Source organism: Leptonychotes weddellii, chromosome 6, assembly GCF_054177405.1.
Source record: "Leptonychotes weddellii isolate Sample4059 chromosome 6, ASM5417740v2, whole genome shotgun sequence".
Lineage (NCBI taxonomy): Eukaryota > Metazoa > Chordata > Mammalia > Carnivora > Phocidae > Leptonychotes > Leptonychotes weddellii.
Window position 1 is genome coordinate 72,774,618 of NC_138374.1, and position 18,587 is coordinate 72,793,204.

Here is an 18,587-nt window from a genome sequence, read left to right on the forward strand (position 1 = left end):
CTCCCGGCTCTGCGTGAAGCCTGCTTCTCCCTCTCCCACTCCCCCTGCTTGTGTCCCCTCTCTCGCTGTGTCTGTCACATAAATAAATAAAATCTTAAAAAAAAAAAAAAAAGAGTGCACTTCTCATAAGAAAAAAAACAAACCACCTGTGCTTCCTACAACTTTGTCATGAAATGCATTTTTAATACATTGGTAGTTTTGATTTACCAATGTCATACTTCAGATAATAGTGTCTACAGCCTCAAGAGACTAGTCTGTAATTTCTTGGACTATTTTTGTGTGGTTCGTTATACAGCTTAAGTTTGGTCAAGTCTTCTCTTCCAGAGAATAGAAATATAGAAATAGATGCATATATATTCTAGATCATTAATTATCAGCCACTGTAAGTTTAAAAATTAAAAGAAGCCATTTCCACCCATCAGACTAGCAAATTAAAATTGTAAAATAAAAAGTGTTGGTTAAAATTTATAGCAATGTAACATTCTTATATACTGCTGGTACAATGTGAATTATTACAACTTTGAAGAACAATTTCGCAATATTTAATAAAGTTGAAAATGTTCGTATTCTACAACTCAGCAACTCCACTCACTGGTGTATTTTTTAGAAAAAAAATTCTACACATGTTCACAAGGAGATACACATAAGGATGCCCACATAAGCATTTTGAAATAGCAAAAAATTTAGAAATGCAAATATTCATCACGTGGGTAATGGGCCATTAAATCTGACATACCTGAACAATGGAATTTTACACTGATGTGAAAATAAACGTATTAGCTAAACTTAATACGGATGACTCTCGCAAACAATACTTAATGCAACAACTGCCTAAGAACAGTTTGAAAGCATTTACATAATTTTTTTTCTTAAAGTTAAATAATTTTCATTTCTGGGGAAATAATAGGTTATTTGGACCAACCCTCTTAACAACAACAACAAAAAAATTCTATGTTGAATAAATTATATATCTAAAATTTGGTTCTTAAATGTCTCCAAAACTTGACAACAGACTAAGAAAAAAATAAGCCCAAACCTAAGGGAAGTAGGAACCATGAGAAGCAAATGGGTTACGGAAGCTATGATTGTCTTGAGAAAACACAGTCTGGTGAAGCTAAACTTTGGTTTAAGGACCACCTGGGACAAGAGAACTAGAAGTCAATGCCCAGGGACTAGACTACCCTTTTTAAAATTGAAGACACATCAACGTCCCAATAAATAAATGATATTTGAAACAAAGGTGGTAAATATGCACAACCCATCGCGTCCTGTTTTCCTTCATTCTGCTCTTTATCTAAGCCCTTGAGGTCATTTGCATCTGTCTGGCAGAATACTTTGTCATGTGGACCCTGCTTCCCACCTGCGTGTTTAGTGGAATCACATTTCCCCCTTGAATTTAACCACAGTGGGAGTAGTCACAGAAATCGGCAGACACGAAAACTCAAGGCGGGGTTAAAACGTAAGCAGAAGGCCATTTTAGTTTAATGAATGTAATTTGTACAAAGGTAAGAATAGTTTAACAGTGGGTCATGCATCAGATTTAATAACAGATTGATAAGTAAAAAGCACGTAGACCATGATGCAATCCCATTTGTCAAATCCTGGCAGAATCACACCCATATGTTTGCTATGGATACAAGAGCTCAGCAAAAACCAATAAAAACTTTTGTAATCATCAATTGGCTATAGGATATTGCAATAATGAATATATTTGATTAACTGCAAATTGTGTGCTGCATATCCTTTATATCAGTAAAATTTATAACATGCATATGTATGTGCATATATATTTACGCATTTTTTTAAAGTGCTGGTTCTTCACTGTTTGCCAGCACACCATTAATTCTAGGCATCCAATTTCATAAGCCCTCCTGGTGATTCTTTCGATAAGTCTGAGCAAGGGCAATCTGTCCCAAACCTGGCTCTCATCAGAATCATCTGGGGCATTAAAATATATTATTTCTGGGCTCTGCAACAGAGATACAGAATGGGTACTAGGAGCAAGGCTCTGAGAAGATGGGTGTAAATGTGTAGTGTCGTGTCGGGGTGGGGGAATGTTAACCCAGCTTTCCAAAGGGGAAACACTGAATTTGGAGTTAACTTTTTTTTTTAAGATTTTATTTATTTGAGAGAGAGCGAGCGTGCACAAGCAGGAGAGGCAGAGGGAGAGAGAGAATCTCAAGCAGACTCTGCCCTGAGTGCGGAGCCCGACACAGGGGTCAATCCCAGAACCCTGAGATCAGGACCTGAGCCGAAACCAAGAATTAGAGGCTTAACTGACTGAGCCACCTAGGCGCCCCTGGAATTAACTTTTAACCAGAGGCAGAAAATGGAGTTTGGAGTTTGAAAGGTGACAGACCAGGTTGGTGGGAACTGAGGGATTGATGGTGGAAATCTGCAAAGCGTAGCCTAAATATGACCTGCATTACACTAGCCAGTGGAGAGTGTTAAAACGGAGTCACTAGGGCGCCTGGGTGGCTCAGTCAGTTAAGCGTCTACCTTCAGCTCAGGTCATGATCTCAGGGTCCTGGGATCAAGCCTGGCATCAGGCTCTCTGCTCAGCAGGAAGTTGGCCTCCCCCTTCCCTCTCACTCAAAACAAATGACTAAAATCTTGAAAAACAAACAAAAAACATGAGTCACTAAACTTACCCCACACCTCTGCAATCAATCAAAAGAGCTAGGAGAGAGATCTGGGAACCTGCACTTTAACATGCATCCTCAGGGTTGTTTTGTTTGTTTGTTACCTACATAATAGTTCAAGAATCCCAGAATTGCACAGTTAATAGTCTTTTTCAGGAAAATAAACACCTCGACTGATACTTGCTTTTCATTGCCTACAAAAACGGGGAAAGAGTCTATTATTTTCTCTGTCTCTTACACACTTGCAAGTAATCCACTTATTTACTTTTCTAACCTCATCTATTAATAAAACCATAGCAAGTAATTTTCCAAATAAATTTAGGACTTTGGCTAGAAATCAAGAACGATATAAACAGAGCAAGCTGTATGCTTTAAACCCTTAGACATCACAGCTCTAGCCACAGTCCCCTCCTAAAATTATCAGCAAATGCAAATGATAATAGTAAATGATATTAACAGAAAGGGGTAAGGGATCAACTTTTGATAGAAAGCTAATTAGCCATTAGATTCTTTGCCTGACACTTTCATACCTTCTGAGTAAGTTTGTGGCTAAGCGGAATTTACAAAGCTACTGATATTAGCAAAATGCATTGTTAAACATAGAGCTTGCTTGAAGACTGCTTTTCTTGTAAATACAATCAGCTGGATAGAAGTAATAATGCGCAAAGAAAATGGGGGAGAATATAGATCAAAAAAGGTGGGCAGGGTACAATCAAAACAATGACATGAAAAAGTTTGAGGTTAATTTGCTTCTTTAAAGTCATTCTTTTTAAATTTTTAAATTTAAATTCAATTAATTAACATATAACGTATTATTAGTTTCAGAGGTACAGGTCTGTGATTCATTAGTGTTATATAACACCCAGTGCTCATTACATCACGTGCCCTCCTTAATGTCCACCATCCAGCCACCCCATCCTCTCACCCCTCCCCTCCAGCAACCCTCAGTTTGTTTGTAAAGTCATTCTTATATATTTTACATCCTAATACTAAAATAATAGTATGCAATTTTATACTTAGCATCTAACCTATAGAAATGAATTTAGTATATAAAAATATTTATTGAATTGAATGTTTAGAAACAGCATTCTCACACATCTTTCAGAATCCTTTATTCTTTAAAAGATATCCTAATTGCAGAGAAACATTTTTGTTTTGTTTCTTTTCTGTAAGCACTTCTCTTTAAGAAAAATGAGTTGTAAGAAAAACCTTGGGAGTAGTTTAGATATATTAACTGCAAAATAATAACAATGCAGAACTACTACTAATAATTTTAACAGATACATATATTAAACTTCCAGTATGTCGTTTTACTAATTTTTCTGTTTTTACTTGTGCATGTTGGCTCTAAGGAAATGGAAGTATTAAATAGCTTACTGTAACTATTATTTAACCTGAGACTACAGGTTTGTATCTTCTTTTTGAACATGGAAACCTGAAATGATTAATAGTTTCTCAAATAGATGAATAATAGTCCCTGCTATTTTTATTCTCCATGAATAATTACATATGAATGGTCCTGTCTACGATTTGTTCGGCCTAAAATTTCCAAATAATGTATTTCTAATCATCTGGAGACCTTGACATTTTTATCTGGGAATGACATACAGAGCCTTTCAACTTCAGTGGAACTACACACACATAAACTGAGAACCTACATGTTGGATCCCAGTTCTCTTTTTAATTGTAATTTATGAAGAAATAAGTTATTCTATGAACAAAGCATTGTGTAGAACATTAAGAACAAGAGAACACTCAATCTCGAAGAGGTTGGAGCGCAGCGAAGTGAAAAGGCTATACAGTATATAAGTAACTGAACCTGGAAAATAATATTTCTGGAGAGTAAATTGTGGGGTTCATAAATCCTTTGATCTTCCCTACGAAGAACTTCTACGACAATTCCACCAGGGGGCAGCAGAAGAGCAGGTTTCTCCCACTGGAGGCCAGAGACTGGGGACACAGCAGAGCCTGATGTCCCTCGGAGCTTTAATCTTCCTCTCCGTCGCCTTTCCTCTCACCCCTCTTTAATTAAGTCGGAAGGGCCCTATATTTATTTGCCCATGAACTGACCCAACTGCAGCCATTGTAGTGTGAACGGCGCATGAATGTGCTGAGCACGAAGTCTGCTCAAAGCCGAGCAAACGGACTGTTTGTGAAAATGCCATCCTGGCTCAAGGCTGATTAGGATGGGGGTCCTCGGGCCTTTTGATCTTCACTCATCAAAGCGAGTCCCTAAACAAGCTGGGTTTTCCACTCCTGTGCGCGGCCGGCGGGTCGTGACTGCGCAGCCCAAAGGCCATCAGCAGCCGGCCAGCACACGTGCGCCGCCGCAGGCCTCCCCCTGGGGCGCCCCCCCCCGCGGGGGGCGCGCAGGGTGGGGGGGGTCTGCAGGGAGTGGGTGCATGAGCAGCGGGGGTGGAGGGATTGGTGCGTGCAGAGTGGGGGTGCAGGAGTGGGTGCCTGCGCAGTGGGGGTGCAGGGATTGGTGAGCACAGAGTGGGGGTGCAGGAGTGGGTGCACGCCCAGCAGGGGTGCAAGGAGCAGGTACACGCTCACCGGGGGTGCAGGGAGGGGTTCCCGTACAGTGGGGGTGCAGGGAGCAGGTGCATGCTCACAGGAGTGCGGGGGGGGTGCCCGTGCAGCGGGGGTGCAGGAGTGTGCACGCTCACCGGGGGCGCAGGGAGGGGTGCACACGGAGCAGGGATGCAGGGAGTGGGTGCGCGCGCAGGTGGCCCCCAGCTCGCCTTGAGGGTGGTGGTGAACCTGGCGCGGATTACACATCCTTCTCTCTGGCCACAGTTGTGTTTTGGGCCTACCTCCCTGGTCCCTCAGAATCCATTCTAAGACAGGGTCGTGGGACACTAAAGGGCTTTCCCGGTCCTGTTTTCTGTTTTCCACCTCTGGGCGCAATTCCCTAGTTTGAAATTTAGGGACAGTTGGAAAAATTCAGCTCTAAAGCATTAGGGTCAGTTTTGCGAAGGGAGATGATTTCCCACTCCCTCTCACACCCACACTTGCTCTCCATGGATGTGTGTTTGCGGGGAGAACTACAAGTTAACAGTGATGCATTGCACCTGTCACTTAGTTTTGGACTTTTGTATTTGCTGCGTTTTCTCCAAGAACACCTGACATAATTTAGAAATACGTGTGTATATCTCCATCTTTAAAAAAAATTTTTTAAAAATCACCTGATTATGTATTCACTTATTTTCGGAGATTTAAACTCTCGTTTTCTTTGAAAAAACTTATTCGAAATCAAAATACACGACGTCAGTGGTTATTATTTTAGGCTGCCTGAAAAATGGCCTCTTACAGGATATTTTTATTTAATCAGAATATAAAAGGCCTTGTCCTGAGAGTGATTTTTTTTTTTAAGTGAGAGAGAGAGAGGCAAGGGGCCGCCTCACCTCCCTCTCATGCCATTTTATAAGTGAAAGGCCAACACCAACACTAGAATTAAATGGCTTGACCAAGCTGCCATATTATCCGGCCAACTTCAGGCTGTTACAGAAGTCCCCAGTACCCAGAATCCCAGCCCCAGTCTCCTGATCCCATGGCAAAATACCTTTCCAGGCCACGATCCTTGGAGAGCACCTGCGTTATAAAGGAGGCAATAATAGGAACTGAGAGACATGAAGGAAAAATGACATTTCTCTAGGTCTGAAGTCTGTTTTAAAAGGATCTTGTATCATGCTTTCTGCTGCCATTGGCCAATATTTATGGTTGGAAATGTCGAATCCTTTAGGAGGGATGCTAAGGGGGCTGTTTTGAAGTCTCTGTAACTATATTCTGCAGCCCTCTCTCCGTGTCAGGACATCAGAAAAGATCCTCTGCGGTTTTTCATCAAAAGTTTCTGGGTCCTGGGCTCTATTCTCAGATTAGTTTTTAATGTCTTGCTCCTGTAAAACACATCTTCTGAGCTAGGTTGGAAAGCTACCAGGGAGCCGGATTTATCTGGGCTGGCCATCTCCACTGACCAAATAAACATAACCATTGTCAAACCTCGCCTTCTCTTTGTACTGAAGAGTGCAGAAAAGCCTAATCCAGCCTCTGGGGAGTCTTAACATGGGCCTGGTCTAAAAGCCCTTTTAACATCATGAAGAGCATTAAGACCAAAATCTTTTAAAGGCCAATGAGAAAGTCTTAACATTTTTTATTTTTATTTTTTTTTTACTGAAGTCGGGAATGAGGAATCCCTACTATAAATTTAAGATCAGTACCAGCATAGACGTTGACAGCATGCACCATAAGGAATGACATTTATTTAACGTTGTCCTAGTAAAGTAAAATTACATGGTAACAGATCTGCTTCCTTTAACAAAGAAAGAATGAAAGAAAGAGGGAAGGTGGGGGAAGAGGAGAGAAGGGAGAGAATTAAATATGCAGCAATCACATAAGAATCTCAAATGACAGAGATGGAAAGATCATTTGCGAATAGGCATGATGTTTTTGTTGTCTTACTCGCAGATGAAGAGGGTATTCTGTGCTGGGTGCTCAGCACTGACAATGGGAGGAACACGCACACTCTCATGCCATTGATGAGCTATGAGGTTTGATTCCACATCGGTACGCATATCCCATCTATTTAAAAATCTATTAAGCCTATTGCATTCATTCTGAAAATAGTTCAACAGATGAAATAGGAGTTAGGGGTCCCTCCAGAACTAAATACACTACTTTTAATAAATGAAATACCACAGCCCTGACCTCCTCCCACCTCTGCCACCTTGCTCAGAGGGTCATCACAACCCCCCGTCTTCCCTGAGGCTAGTTGTCACCATTTCTGGACCTTTTTTGTCTTCCCCCATGACCTCATGTGTGCCAAAATAGGACCTGTTTTGGAAAAATGTTTACCCCCATTCCCATGTAATCTTTGCTTCCCCTGACTACTTATAAATAGAAAGCTTTCTGAGGACAAAGAACCTGCCTTTAATACTTGGGGGGGGGGGGTATATTCTCAAAGGTACTAGGGTAGCATTTTGCATATGATGGGCATTCACTGAATTTTAATTGGCCCCTGGTGGCATGATGAACCCCACTTTACATCTTTATCCATCCCGCTCTTTTGTTGCCAGTGAGGAAGCTCAATCATGGAAAGGATTTTCAAATGGAAACTCCACTGAAACAAGTCCATTTTCCTATGTGGAACTAAGAGTTGGCTTGCTACATACTCGGCTCTAAGGCCTTCCTGAGGGGTAGCTCTTCTGTATAACTTAAGAGCTTACCACCCCTGCCCCCACTTAGTTACTTGAAGATAGGTAACCTGAGCACTCATCTTTGATCCCACAGCACCAAGTACCCTGCTTAGCACATAGAAGAAACTCAGATATTCACCAATTCATTATTCGCTTTCAGGTCATGACATCGGGAACAGTGTGGAAAGTAGGGAAGGAGACAGAACCCAGTCTGCTCTTAAAACCGTAGTCTTGACTTAGCTCCCCTAACTCAACACAACAGACTCAAAGAACATTAAACCACAACAGACATACATATTCAGGATTTGAGACTGAATTTATGCAACATGTCTTTTTGTTAAAGTTTTTCTTTTGCTGATGAAACTTTTTTTTTTTTTGCCCCAGACAACAATTTCATTTGCGAATCCAAGCTCTTAATGAACTAAATTTGTTAACTGTGTTAACGACATTACCATCTCTTTCAAAAAGAGGAAAAGAGATTGGCCATAAGTGTGGCACAGCTTATTTTTAGAAATATTTAAATAGGATAATAGGACTAAGAAGAAACATTTTCACCCTCCCCAAGGTCAGGAGATTCTTCCCTGCATTTCAACATCATAACAATTTGAGACAGACTGCAGATTTTCTATTACACTGAAGGTGCTCAACACATCAATCATTGACATTATCATAATCTGCAACTAATAATATGACACCTAAAATCCCCTAGAGTTTTACCCTGTTATCCTATAATACCTCTCCATCTATACCAACTTCAGGTCAACTGAAGCTAGGGCCATATCTGCCCAAGAGAGACCTGGCTTATTGCTTATTCTCAATAAAGTGTTCCTTGACTTGTTTCTTAGGCTCATTTTAAAAAGAAAAAAATATATATAAGCAGCTTCCCCTTTGTTTCCAAGTTTCAGTTTGTGCCAAAAATTTCTAAAGTTGTAGCCAAGTCTAGATCATTGTATGTGTTAATAAAACCTAAAACAAAAAAATGTGGGATTTAATCCATATTAGAATTTCAAGAAGGAATTACCAATAAACCAGAGGAAATTTCATAGGACAGATGGGATTTGGGATGGGTGGGTGTAATTAGGCATTATTAAAGAATTGTTTGGAAGATGTTCTCAATAGGACCTCTGAAACCCAAGGAACTAGAACTCAGACCATTACAAACATTTTTTTTTAACCCGTCCCCCTCTTAACTTTAGGATTATAGAACTTCAAGACTCTCATCAGCTGTACTTAGTGGTGGTCCTGGTCATGTATATAGGTCTATGTGTAGAGTATTAAGTACCATAGAGGTGAGGGAGCACAAAATTAATATATGCTAGTCTTTCTTATTCAACAATGATTATTTAGTCATCTCTTCCTTTTCTAAATTTGCACGGCAGTTGTCCATTTCCTGACATAACATCGACCTGTTATAAAAATAATTGCGGTACTTTATCTTTTATTATTACTATAATTAGGACAGTCTCCTAAGTATTTATACTCACTGCACCTACCCACCTCCCCCCAAGGGGAAACAATGCAGAGGGTAGCCCAATGCTTCCCAGAGGCGTGCTTTTGTTAAAAAATTTCCACTGTATAAGCAGGACTTTACTATTTTTCTACACGGATCTAGAGGACTTCGAACTCACGTTCTGGTTCACTTTCAGTTTTCCTTTTCCTGCAGCTAGTCTCAACTCCCTGGAGGGGTGTTAGTCCCGGGTCCCGGGACGCTCTGACTTGGGAGCAGCTTTGCGATCTGGAATAGTCTAGAGGAAGTCAGGCGCTGAGCCCTAAGGCTCACTCCCCTGGCTGCGCTGACCCACCCCCGAGCGGGGCCAGCAGGGAAGGACCACGAACCCAGCCCATGGACTCTACCGGTCTCGCTCTGGCCACTTTGATCTTGCGCGTCTGCCTAATCAAGTTCATCTACGGAGCTCGACTGCTCGCATTCAAAGAGCAGCATTAAATAGTCTGATTATCGATACTCACTTCCCTCTTCCCTCCACCCCTGATCTAATTTCCCAATGCCAGTCTCTCGCCTCCCTCTCTAAACTTCCCATCAAAAGAGAATTAGTTGTTCTTCCTTCTTACCCCCGTTTGATGTGCAAATTTCATTCTCTTTACACATTTTTCTCGCGGTGGCGGCGGGAGGGGGGGGCTGGGGTGTGGAGGAAGGAAAGGGGTGGGGGCGAAGCTGAACCAACTTAAACGGGGGACCTCACTCTAAATCTGCAAACCGAGGGTCTGAAAGGTTAATCAGCAACTTGCACCGGCCACCTGGCCCTCTCGCTGGGACGCTTCGAGACAGACTTTTGAGTTACCACTTGGGCTGTATTTCACCCCGAATGCTGTTTACGGTGCCCAATAAATAAGTAGGACTGGAATAAAGGAGACAGCAGAAAAGTGGTTTTGCAGAACATTACAATCCCGCTCTGAAAAGTACTTCCGAGCCCGCGAGTGAAACCCCTGCTGCAGGGGGCGGGCGCCGGGGTCCCAGGTTCCTCTCTCCGCGCGCCTCTGTGGACACGGTCCGCGCTCGCGCTCCCCAACACCCGCGCCCCGAACCGAACTGGGCCAGGGGACCCGCCGCGCCAGGGAGGGCGGGCTGGGGAGGGCCAAGCCCCCCCACACACACACCTCGTGTACACACACACACCCTCCAGCCCCTCCCAGCGCTTTGAAATCCCATCCCTGCTTTGTTGTCTCCCCCGAGGGGCCAGGATGCTCGGAGCCCGCGGTATAAAGGCGGCCGCCGCAGCGGTGGCGGCGCAGAGCTGCACCCGCAGTCGAGACCCGGGGAGCGCGGGAGGCGCTCGGAGCCCGGACTGCAGCCGTGCCGGCGCGGCTTCCAGGGACCAGCCTTGCAGAGGGACGTTCCTGCCTTCTCTCGGAGCCTTCCCCGGACAGCGTCTGCGATGCCGGCCCCGGGCGCAGTGGGAGCCGCCCGGGTCTTGGCCGCCCTGCTAGCGGCGGCCCTCTACAGTCACCTCCAGCTCGGAGTGAGTGCCACCTTGAACTCGGTTCTCGTCAATTCCAACGCTATCAAGAACCTGCCCCCGGCGCTGGGCGGCGCTGCGGGGCACCCGGGCTCCGCGGTCAGCGCGGCTCCCGGGATCCTGTACGAGGGCGGAAACAAGTACCAGACCATTGACAACTACCAGGTGAGCAGGGTCTCGGGGAACCCGGGACGCGGAGACCCCGAAGCGGGGGGGCGGGGGGGGGTGGTGCTCAGATGGGGAGGAGCATGGAGAACGTGTTGAGTGTGTGCAGTGCAGGGCTCAGTCGGGAAGTTTGCGTCTGGGAGTCCTGGGAACACCAGCTTCGGAGAGGTGCGCGCGGAGGGCCGGTGACGAGCGTCGGGGTCCGGGAGCTTGGGGCCCTGGAGGCGCAGGTGCCTCACGCCCCTGCCTGGCCCCTCCCCGCAGCCGTACCCGTGCGCCGAGGACGAGGAGTGCAGCACGGAGGAGTACTGCGCCAGCCCCACCCGCGCAGGGGGCGCGGGCGCGCAAATCTGCCTCGCCTGCAGGAAGCGCCGAAAACGCTGCATGCGTCACGCTATGTGCTGCCCCGGGAATTACTGCAAAAATGGTGAGTCCGGTAGCTCCCTTTTGGACGCAGAGCGTCCCGCATTTGGCCTCCTACGGATGGGAGGAAAATGCTCCCGGCTTTGGGAACCCAGTGGCGCCACCTGCAAACGGGTGCTCAGCCTGCAGGGTTCCCCAGAAATCTTTGGAGTGCTTGATCTGGGATGTCGTGGAGCGCCTCCTCTTCCTCCGTGCCCCTGGCCTGCTTAACAGGACTGCTTGCCACAGAGTGAACCCTTCCCTGAACATGAGTCCAGAGAGTACCTTGACATCAATTGAGAAAGATGGGGAGGAAGGTGAAACCAAGTATACAGAGAGCCCAAGGAAACTAGCACTGGCCTTAGCTGCCCTGTTTCTCTTAGTGTCTCCCAGGGCTCTACCACGCTGACCTCCTTCTCCTGGTCCCTGTTAAAACTGATGTCAGCCAGAAGACAGTGATTTAGCTATCCGTGCTGGCCACCCTTAAGGGGCATCTTGATAGGCATCCTGGTTTCCGAATCCATCCCCCTGCCCCCAACCTCCTGCTACCTTAAAATAAGTCCTCCGCCCTGGACCACAGATCCACTAAAATTTAATGTCTCAAAGAGAGAGGCTCAGCCAGCCAAAGAAGTCTCCAGAAATAAGCTTGAGGCTGGCGACCCTCTTTAGGACCCAGTAATACTCGGGGCTGAACTAACTCAATCTCTGTAATATAGAAATTATACAGTGAAGTAACTGGTGGGTGAGATTGTAATCTTCCAGGCAGCTGGTGTTGCGTTTGCTTAACTTGGCTGCCGGTATCCATATAGCACCGAGGGCAGAGAAGTTATTTTTAAAAAATTTAAGTGACTAGTTTTATTTCTTACCCCAAGGGTGATATTAACATGGGCAGAAATCTCACTGCAACTACCACAGTTGGTAGGAAGGTGTTTTAAATAGCTGTGTTGGAGATGCTGCATTGATGCTTCTGTCCATCTGGGGAGTTTTGCATTAACACTAGGGAGGAAGTTTGGCTTGTGTTTAAAATAATGTCCCCACAACGAGGCATCTCAAGGTGGTGCAGGCATAAGAGACTGCCACGGTCAAGGCTCTTGGTAGTTAACTCCCGGCTGTAATGTGTTACTACTGTCTCCTGCTTCCTTAGGGATATGTATGCCTTCTGATCACAATCCTTTCCATCGAGGGGAAATTGAAGAAACCATTCTCGAAAGTGTTGGTAACGATCACAGCACCGTGGATGGGTATTCCAGAAGAACCACGCTGTCTTCAAAACTGTATCATACCAAAGGTAAAGGACCTTACTGTTCATTCTTTGTTAGCACGTCGGGAGTGTCTTATGGGATTTTCTTCATGAAATAATGCAGACCTGGCAGTAACCGTGTACTTTCCCTACTGTCCCCTCCTTTCCAGGGCAAGAAGGCTCGGTCTGTCTCCGATCATCAGACTGTGCCACAGGGCTGTGTTGTGCTAGACACTTCTGGTCCAAGATCTGTAAACCTGTCCTCAAAGAAGGTCAAGTGTGCACCAAGCACAGGAGAAAAGGCTCCCACGGGCTGGAGATATTCCAGCGCTGTTACTGTGGAGAGGGTCTGTCTTGCCGGATACAGAAAGATCACCATCAAGCCAGCAACTCTTCCAGACTCCACACCTGTCAGAGACACTAAGCCAGCCGTCCGAACACCGTGGACTCCTTTGCTATAGTAGATGCTCTGAAAACTGTGTGTGACTTTTATCAGCTCAATCCTAAAGATGTACAAATTCTGTGGTTATGATTAAGCATTCCAATAATACCTTCTGAAAATCTGGAGTGTTAAGAGCTTTGTTTCTTTATGGAACTCCCCTATCATTGATTGCAGTAAATTACTGTGTTGTAAATTCTCAGTGTGGCACTTACCTGTAAATGCAACAAAACTTAATTATTTTTCTAAAGGTGCTGCATTGTCTATTGTTTCTTGTTATGTAAATTTTTGTACACATTGATTATCTTGACTCTAATATTCTATATTGAAATAAATAATTTCAGCTTATACTTCTTAAATGCTTAAACCCTTCCCTTTTACTTCTAGACTCTAGAACGCAAGCTTTTGGAATGACAAATGATAGGTATCTAAACTTGATCATGGAAATACTAGCTTATTTTCTGAAATGTACTATCTCAGTACTTAGATTACATTTATGTCTAGGCTGTGATAGTCCTTGAAATAAAATTTAACATTTAATACTACACAATGTTACAAGTATAGATAAATTTTGGCACTGTGCTCTTAGAGGGGTGTGTGTTTGTGTGTATATGTGTTCTAAAGGGACGGAAAGGACCTGTTTCAAGATGATCAGAGGAAGATACTGTCTAAATATAAGACAGTGTTGGTCAATTCTAGAGTAATTTTAAGAAATGTGTTCTCTGCTGACAAACTCACAATCATGGTGCAATCATGAGATTGAATCTTACATTACTACTTTCAAAAACAGCTTCAAATAAATTAATATCTACCCGAATGGTTAATAACTTGAGCAATAAAGGAAATTTCCTACAAAATACCAGAGCAAAGTACTGGATGGTTAGCAGAAAGGGTGTGTGTGTGTGTGTGTGTGTGTGTAAATACAGTTGAGAAACACATGCAGATTTTGTACCAAATTATTCAGTTTGAAGGATCTTAACTACTATTTCATGCCAGGAAGACTTGTTCTAATTACTTTGATTTTAAGAGAATTATATAAAAACTGCAAATCCTCTCTCATACCTGTATTTCCTTCCCTTACTAGGTAAGGTGAATATTTCCCTTTTTATTTTCCTTAAATCTGTTGATTAGAAGGAGGGTAGAGATAAATTGTTATTAAAAAAACAAAACAAAATAAAACAAATGAGATCTAAAGTGGCTTTGCATTTGCACTTGCCAGGTTTGGCATCAGCAAATCCGAGACCGGGGAAGAGGGAAGCATGCAGTCCCAATTTCACTTACTCTATAATATTCTAAAAGTTGGTATCAAAAAAAAAAAAAAAAAAAAAATCACAAAATGCTGGGTTTAAGGCACTCCAGAGGACAAGGACTGATCAACTGTCCACAAAGTTTCCTTCAATAACACAGATGTCCAAGAATGTTGTTTTTGTCTTCCTGGAAGTGGTTCAATTTCAAGGGGCTCAGCCAAGGAGACACAAGGTTTGGTTGGTTCTTCCCTAACAAGGCGGCTGGCAGGATGTCTGTTGTTCTGTTCCCTTTTGTCTGCAAGTTTCAGCCTCCACACCCTGGAGAAACTTTCTTTTTCTACATGTGTCTATTAGCTGACTTGCCAATTCCAAGGCCTGCCATCTCCGATAAAGCACAATAGAGGAGGGGAAACAGGAAACCCTTTCTTCAAAAAGAAAGAAGGGCCTCTGTTTTAAGAGGGGGAAAGAAGCAATCATTTAAAAGGCCTCAGTTAGGAGATCCTTTCCTCTCTCCAGGAGCCAACCTCCATGGCCAGAGACCCTCCGTCTCTGCCCACTTCAGCAATGTTCCTTCCTTGATGCTCCCCATCTTGTGACAGGGGTGGGAGAATAAGAAACCAACCAAGTAGTGACACTTCTTCCTATTGAGGCAGAAGTTAGGAAGGGATTTCCACCCAAAAGAAGTTCTGCACATTTATAAAGGTGTAAAGAATATCAAGAAAACTGTAGATACTTCATTAGCTAGTAAGGCAGATATAATACAAATTCAAAAGATGATCACTTAAAGATCTTGAACCTTTTAGATGGTGGTGCCTCAATGTGTTTATGATTTTTACTTTCAAACAATTTGAATGGAAAATACATGAACTTGGGAATGCATTCACAGGCTATTTTATCAAAGGGAAGCATACTCTACATGTGTCCTTGCATCTTGCTCTTTTTGTGTCTTGCAAATCATTCTATGTATACATGGAGAGGTGCCTCGTTCCCTTAATGGTTGCATTGTGTGTGTAGGATATTGGGATGGCTATGCCATAATCTATTTGGAGTCATCATGGAGACATTTTAATTATTTCCAGTGTTTTTGCTTTAAGATATTATGCCGCAAGCACAGAATTTTGTGTACTTGTGCTGGTATAGTTGGTAGGATAAAATAATGACTAATTTTGGGGCACCTGGGTGGCTCAGTGAGTGAAATGTCTGACTTCAGCTCAGGTCATGGTCCCAGGGTTCTGGGATCGAGCCCCGCACCGGGTTCCCTGCTCCGCGGGAAGCCTGCTTCTCCCTCTCCCACTCTCCCTGCTTGTGTTCCCTCTCTCGCTGTGTCTCTGTCAAATAAATAAAATCTTTAAAAAAAAAAAAAAAAAAAACGTAATGACTAAATTTTGAAGCGAAGTATGAAATAAAGCCTGCTTTCTGTAGCTACTCATAAGGGGGGGCTTGGGCAAACTGTGGATGCCTGCTTATCACTGATCTAGTCATGATTAAACTCTGAGTTGTATCAAAGGAGGAAGAGGGAAATACAGGCTTATCCTAAGGATCTGACAGTAATCTCTGGCATTCAGTGAAAGGTAGAGTTGCTCTAATTCCTTTGAATTTAAAATAATTATTAAGGGGGCGCCTGGGTGGCTCAGTTGGTTAAGCGACTGCCTTCGGCTCAGGTCATGATCCTGGAGTCCCGGGATCGAGTCCCACATCGGGCTCCCCGCTCGGCGGGGAGTCTGCTTCTCCCTCTGACCCTCCTCCCTCTCATGCTGTCTCTCATTGTCTCTCGCAAATAAATAAAATCTTAAAAAAAAAATTTAAAAAAATAAATAAAAATAAAAAATAAAATAATTATTAAATAAAATTCCAAGCAAGTCTTTTCATCCTTTTTTCTTGGTTTACTGTAAGAGTTTAATTTTCACGTTTTGTTTAACCCGAACTCTATTGATAGGAGAATGGGGATGTATTGTTTAAAAGAAAAACCACAAATATGCAGCCTCAATAGGGTTATTCATAATTCAGCCGATCAAACCCCTTTATGGATTTTTCCCATGGTAAATCAAATTGCACTAATTAAACCATGGAATTAGTAATGTAATTACACAATTACAAATTTTATTAGTTTCAGTATTTTAAAGTTTATTTAAATAATCTCTACACCCAACATGGGGCTCAAACTCACGACCCCGAGATCAAGAGTCACATACTCAACTGAAGCCAGCCAGAGGCCCCAAGATCCAGTATTTCTAATTACATCATCAAATTAGCAGTCAGTGCCACTTACGAAAATTTCAGGTTAAATCATTAACTTTTCCTTCACTTTTATTTTTTTAATTTACACTTTTAAACTACCTATATTATCTAACTTTATCATGCTACCAACTTTTGTAACTATTTAAAAAAGAAACCTACTTATTTGAGAGAGAGTGAGCACAGCAGGGGGAGTGGCAGGCAGAGGGAGAAGCAGGCTCCCAGTTGAGCAGGGAGCCCGACATGGGGCTCAATCCCAGGACCCTGGGGGATCACGACCTGAGTCGAAGGCAGACGCTTAACCGACTGAGCCCCTTAAAAGAGTTTGAGAGAGAAATGGACAGCGCTACCGTTTGGCTTATAAAATGTGTTCCACTGAGTTCTGGATTACAATTTTCATTACTTTGAAAATACTAATCAGAGTGTAGTACCAAAATAGAAAATAAATGCATTATTTATCTCTACACTGCAAGAGCAGAAAATAAGTGTATCTAATTTAGGCATCTGATGTCTGTGCAAATGGTTGTACGCATGGGCTTTTAGGTTTGTCCTAATGCAACTGCTTAGAAGTAGTCAATTATATCAAAAATGTGCGATTACAATACAGTTAATGATAATCTTAACTCAATAAACGTGCATTGAGCCTGCTTTGCTTGGTGGGCACTATGCCGGCATTTTAAAAGACATACACAACACTTTCTCCAGGAGCTAACTGGTTAGCAAGGGAGACAGCAAACAATTAGGGCTGAGAAATAGTTCAGGACAGTGCTTAGAAACACAGCCTCTGGGGTCGGATAAACCTGAATTGAATCATGGCTCCCTTGGTTTCCAGCTGCATGTTGTTGGACAAAGGAGATCTATCACCTCCTTGATGATACGGAGGGAATTCCAGCTTTAGAGTGTAGGTGTAAGGAAAAATGCATGCATTGTAAGAATATTTAGCATTAAGTCTAGCTCATGGTAAGCACTCAATTTTAGGTCTTTACTATTAGACAATAAAACCTATACGTTTTATTGTAGGATACTGTATTATATATATTATATATAGTAATACCTGAAATTTATAGGCTAGATATATTCATACCTGAAATAGATTTAGAAGTAATTAGCCTGTAGGTGCTCATAAAAAGCTTTAGGAACACAGTGGTCTATCAACCATCTTCTCAAGGTCCTTTTATTTCGAAGAAGAGAAACCGTTTAAACCAGAGAAGGTAAATAAAATCTTAAAAAAAACAAAACAAAACAAAACAAAACAAAAAAAGAGTCGGTTGCTCAACTGACTGAGCCACCCAGACACCTCTAAGGGGCGCCTGGGTGGCTCAGTTAGTTAAGCATCTGCCTTCAGCTCAGGTTGTGATCCCGGGGTCCTGGGATCGAGCCCCGCATCGGGCTCCCTGCTCAGCGGGAAGCCTGCTTCTCCCTCTCCCACTCCCCCTGCTTGTGTTCCCTCTCTGTCTCTGTCAATTAAATAAATAAAATCTTTAAAAAAAAATGAATAAACCAGAGAAGGTAAAAAGGAGATGTGGGTTGGAATGATAAGTCATTAAAAAAATAAAAATAAAAAAATCAGCATGGAAATCACTTTGCAGACTGGCTTCATTAGCTTGCTAATGATTTCTGCTCTGCTATAATTAGCCCATGCCTATGGCTGGTCATAGGGACAGACTTCCATCCCCATTATGAGTGACCTTTCAGCTCAGGTCAGGTCAGGTCAGCAAACAGCTTCATCTCTCAGACTCTGAGACTGATTCCTGCACTAGGTTCTGACTGGCTTAACTTTCATCAGGGATCCGCCTCTGGTCCAGTTGGCTAGCTCAGCTACCCTAATTTTTATTTTACTTTATTTTATTTATTTATAGTGTGCATGATGTGGGACTCCATCCCAGGGACATCCCAGGATCATGACCTGAGCCGAAGGCAGACGCTTCACCGACTGAGCCCCCCGGGCGCCCCTTGGCTATAGTGATCTAACAATGCCAACTACATCCAGTCCACCTGGGATAGGAACACTGGGAGTTCTGCAAGGAGGAGCATGTAGGAGCAGGTA

General features: G+C 43.3%; 1 protein-coding gene across 1 annotated transcript; it reads left to right on the top strand.

The window, feature by feature from the left end:
• The first annotated feature begins 10,577 nt into the window (after positions 1–10,577).
• On the top strand, positions 10,578–13,406 carry DKK1 (dickkopf Wnt signaling pathway inhibitor 1). Its single transcript, XM_006730597.3, has 4 exons — positions 10,578–10,977; positions 11,242–11,404; positions 12,524–12,667; positions 12,790–13,406. The coding sequence occupies exons 1-4, from the start codon at positions 10,732–10,734 to the stop codon at positions 13,041–13,043; spliced, it is 807 nt and encodes a 268-aa protein (XP_006730660.1). The 5' UTR covers positions 10,578–10,731; the 3' UTR covers positions 13,044–13,406.
• The last annotated feature ends 5,181 nt before the right edge of the window (positions 13,407–18,587 follow it).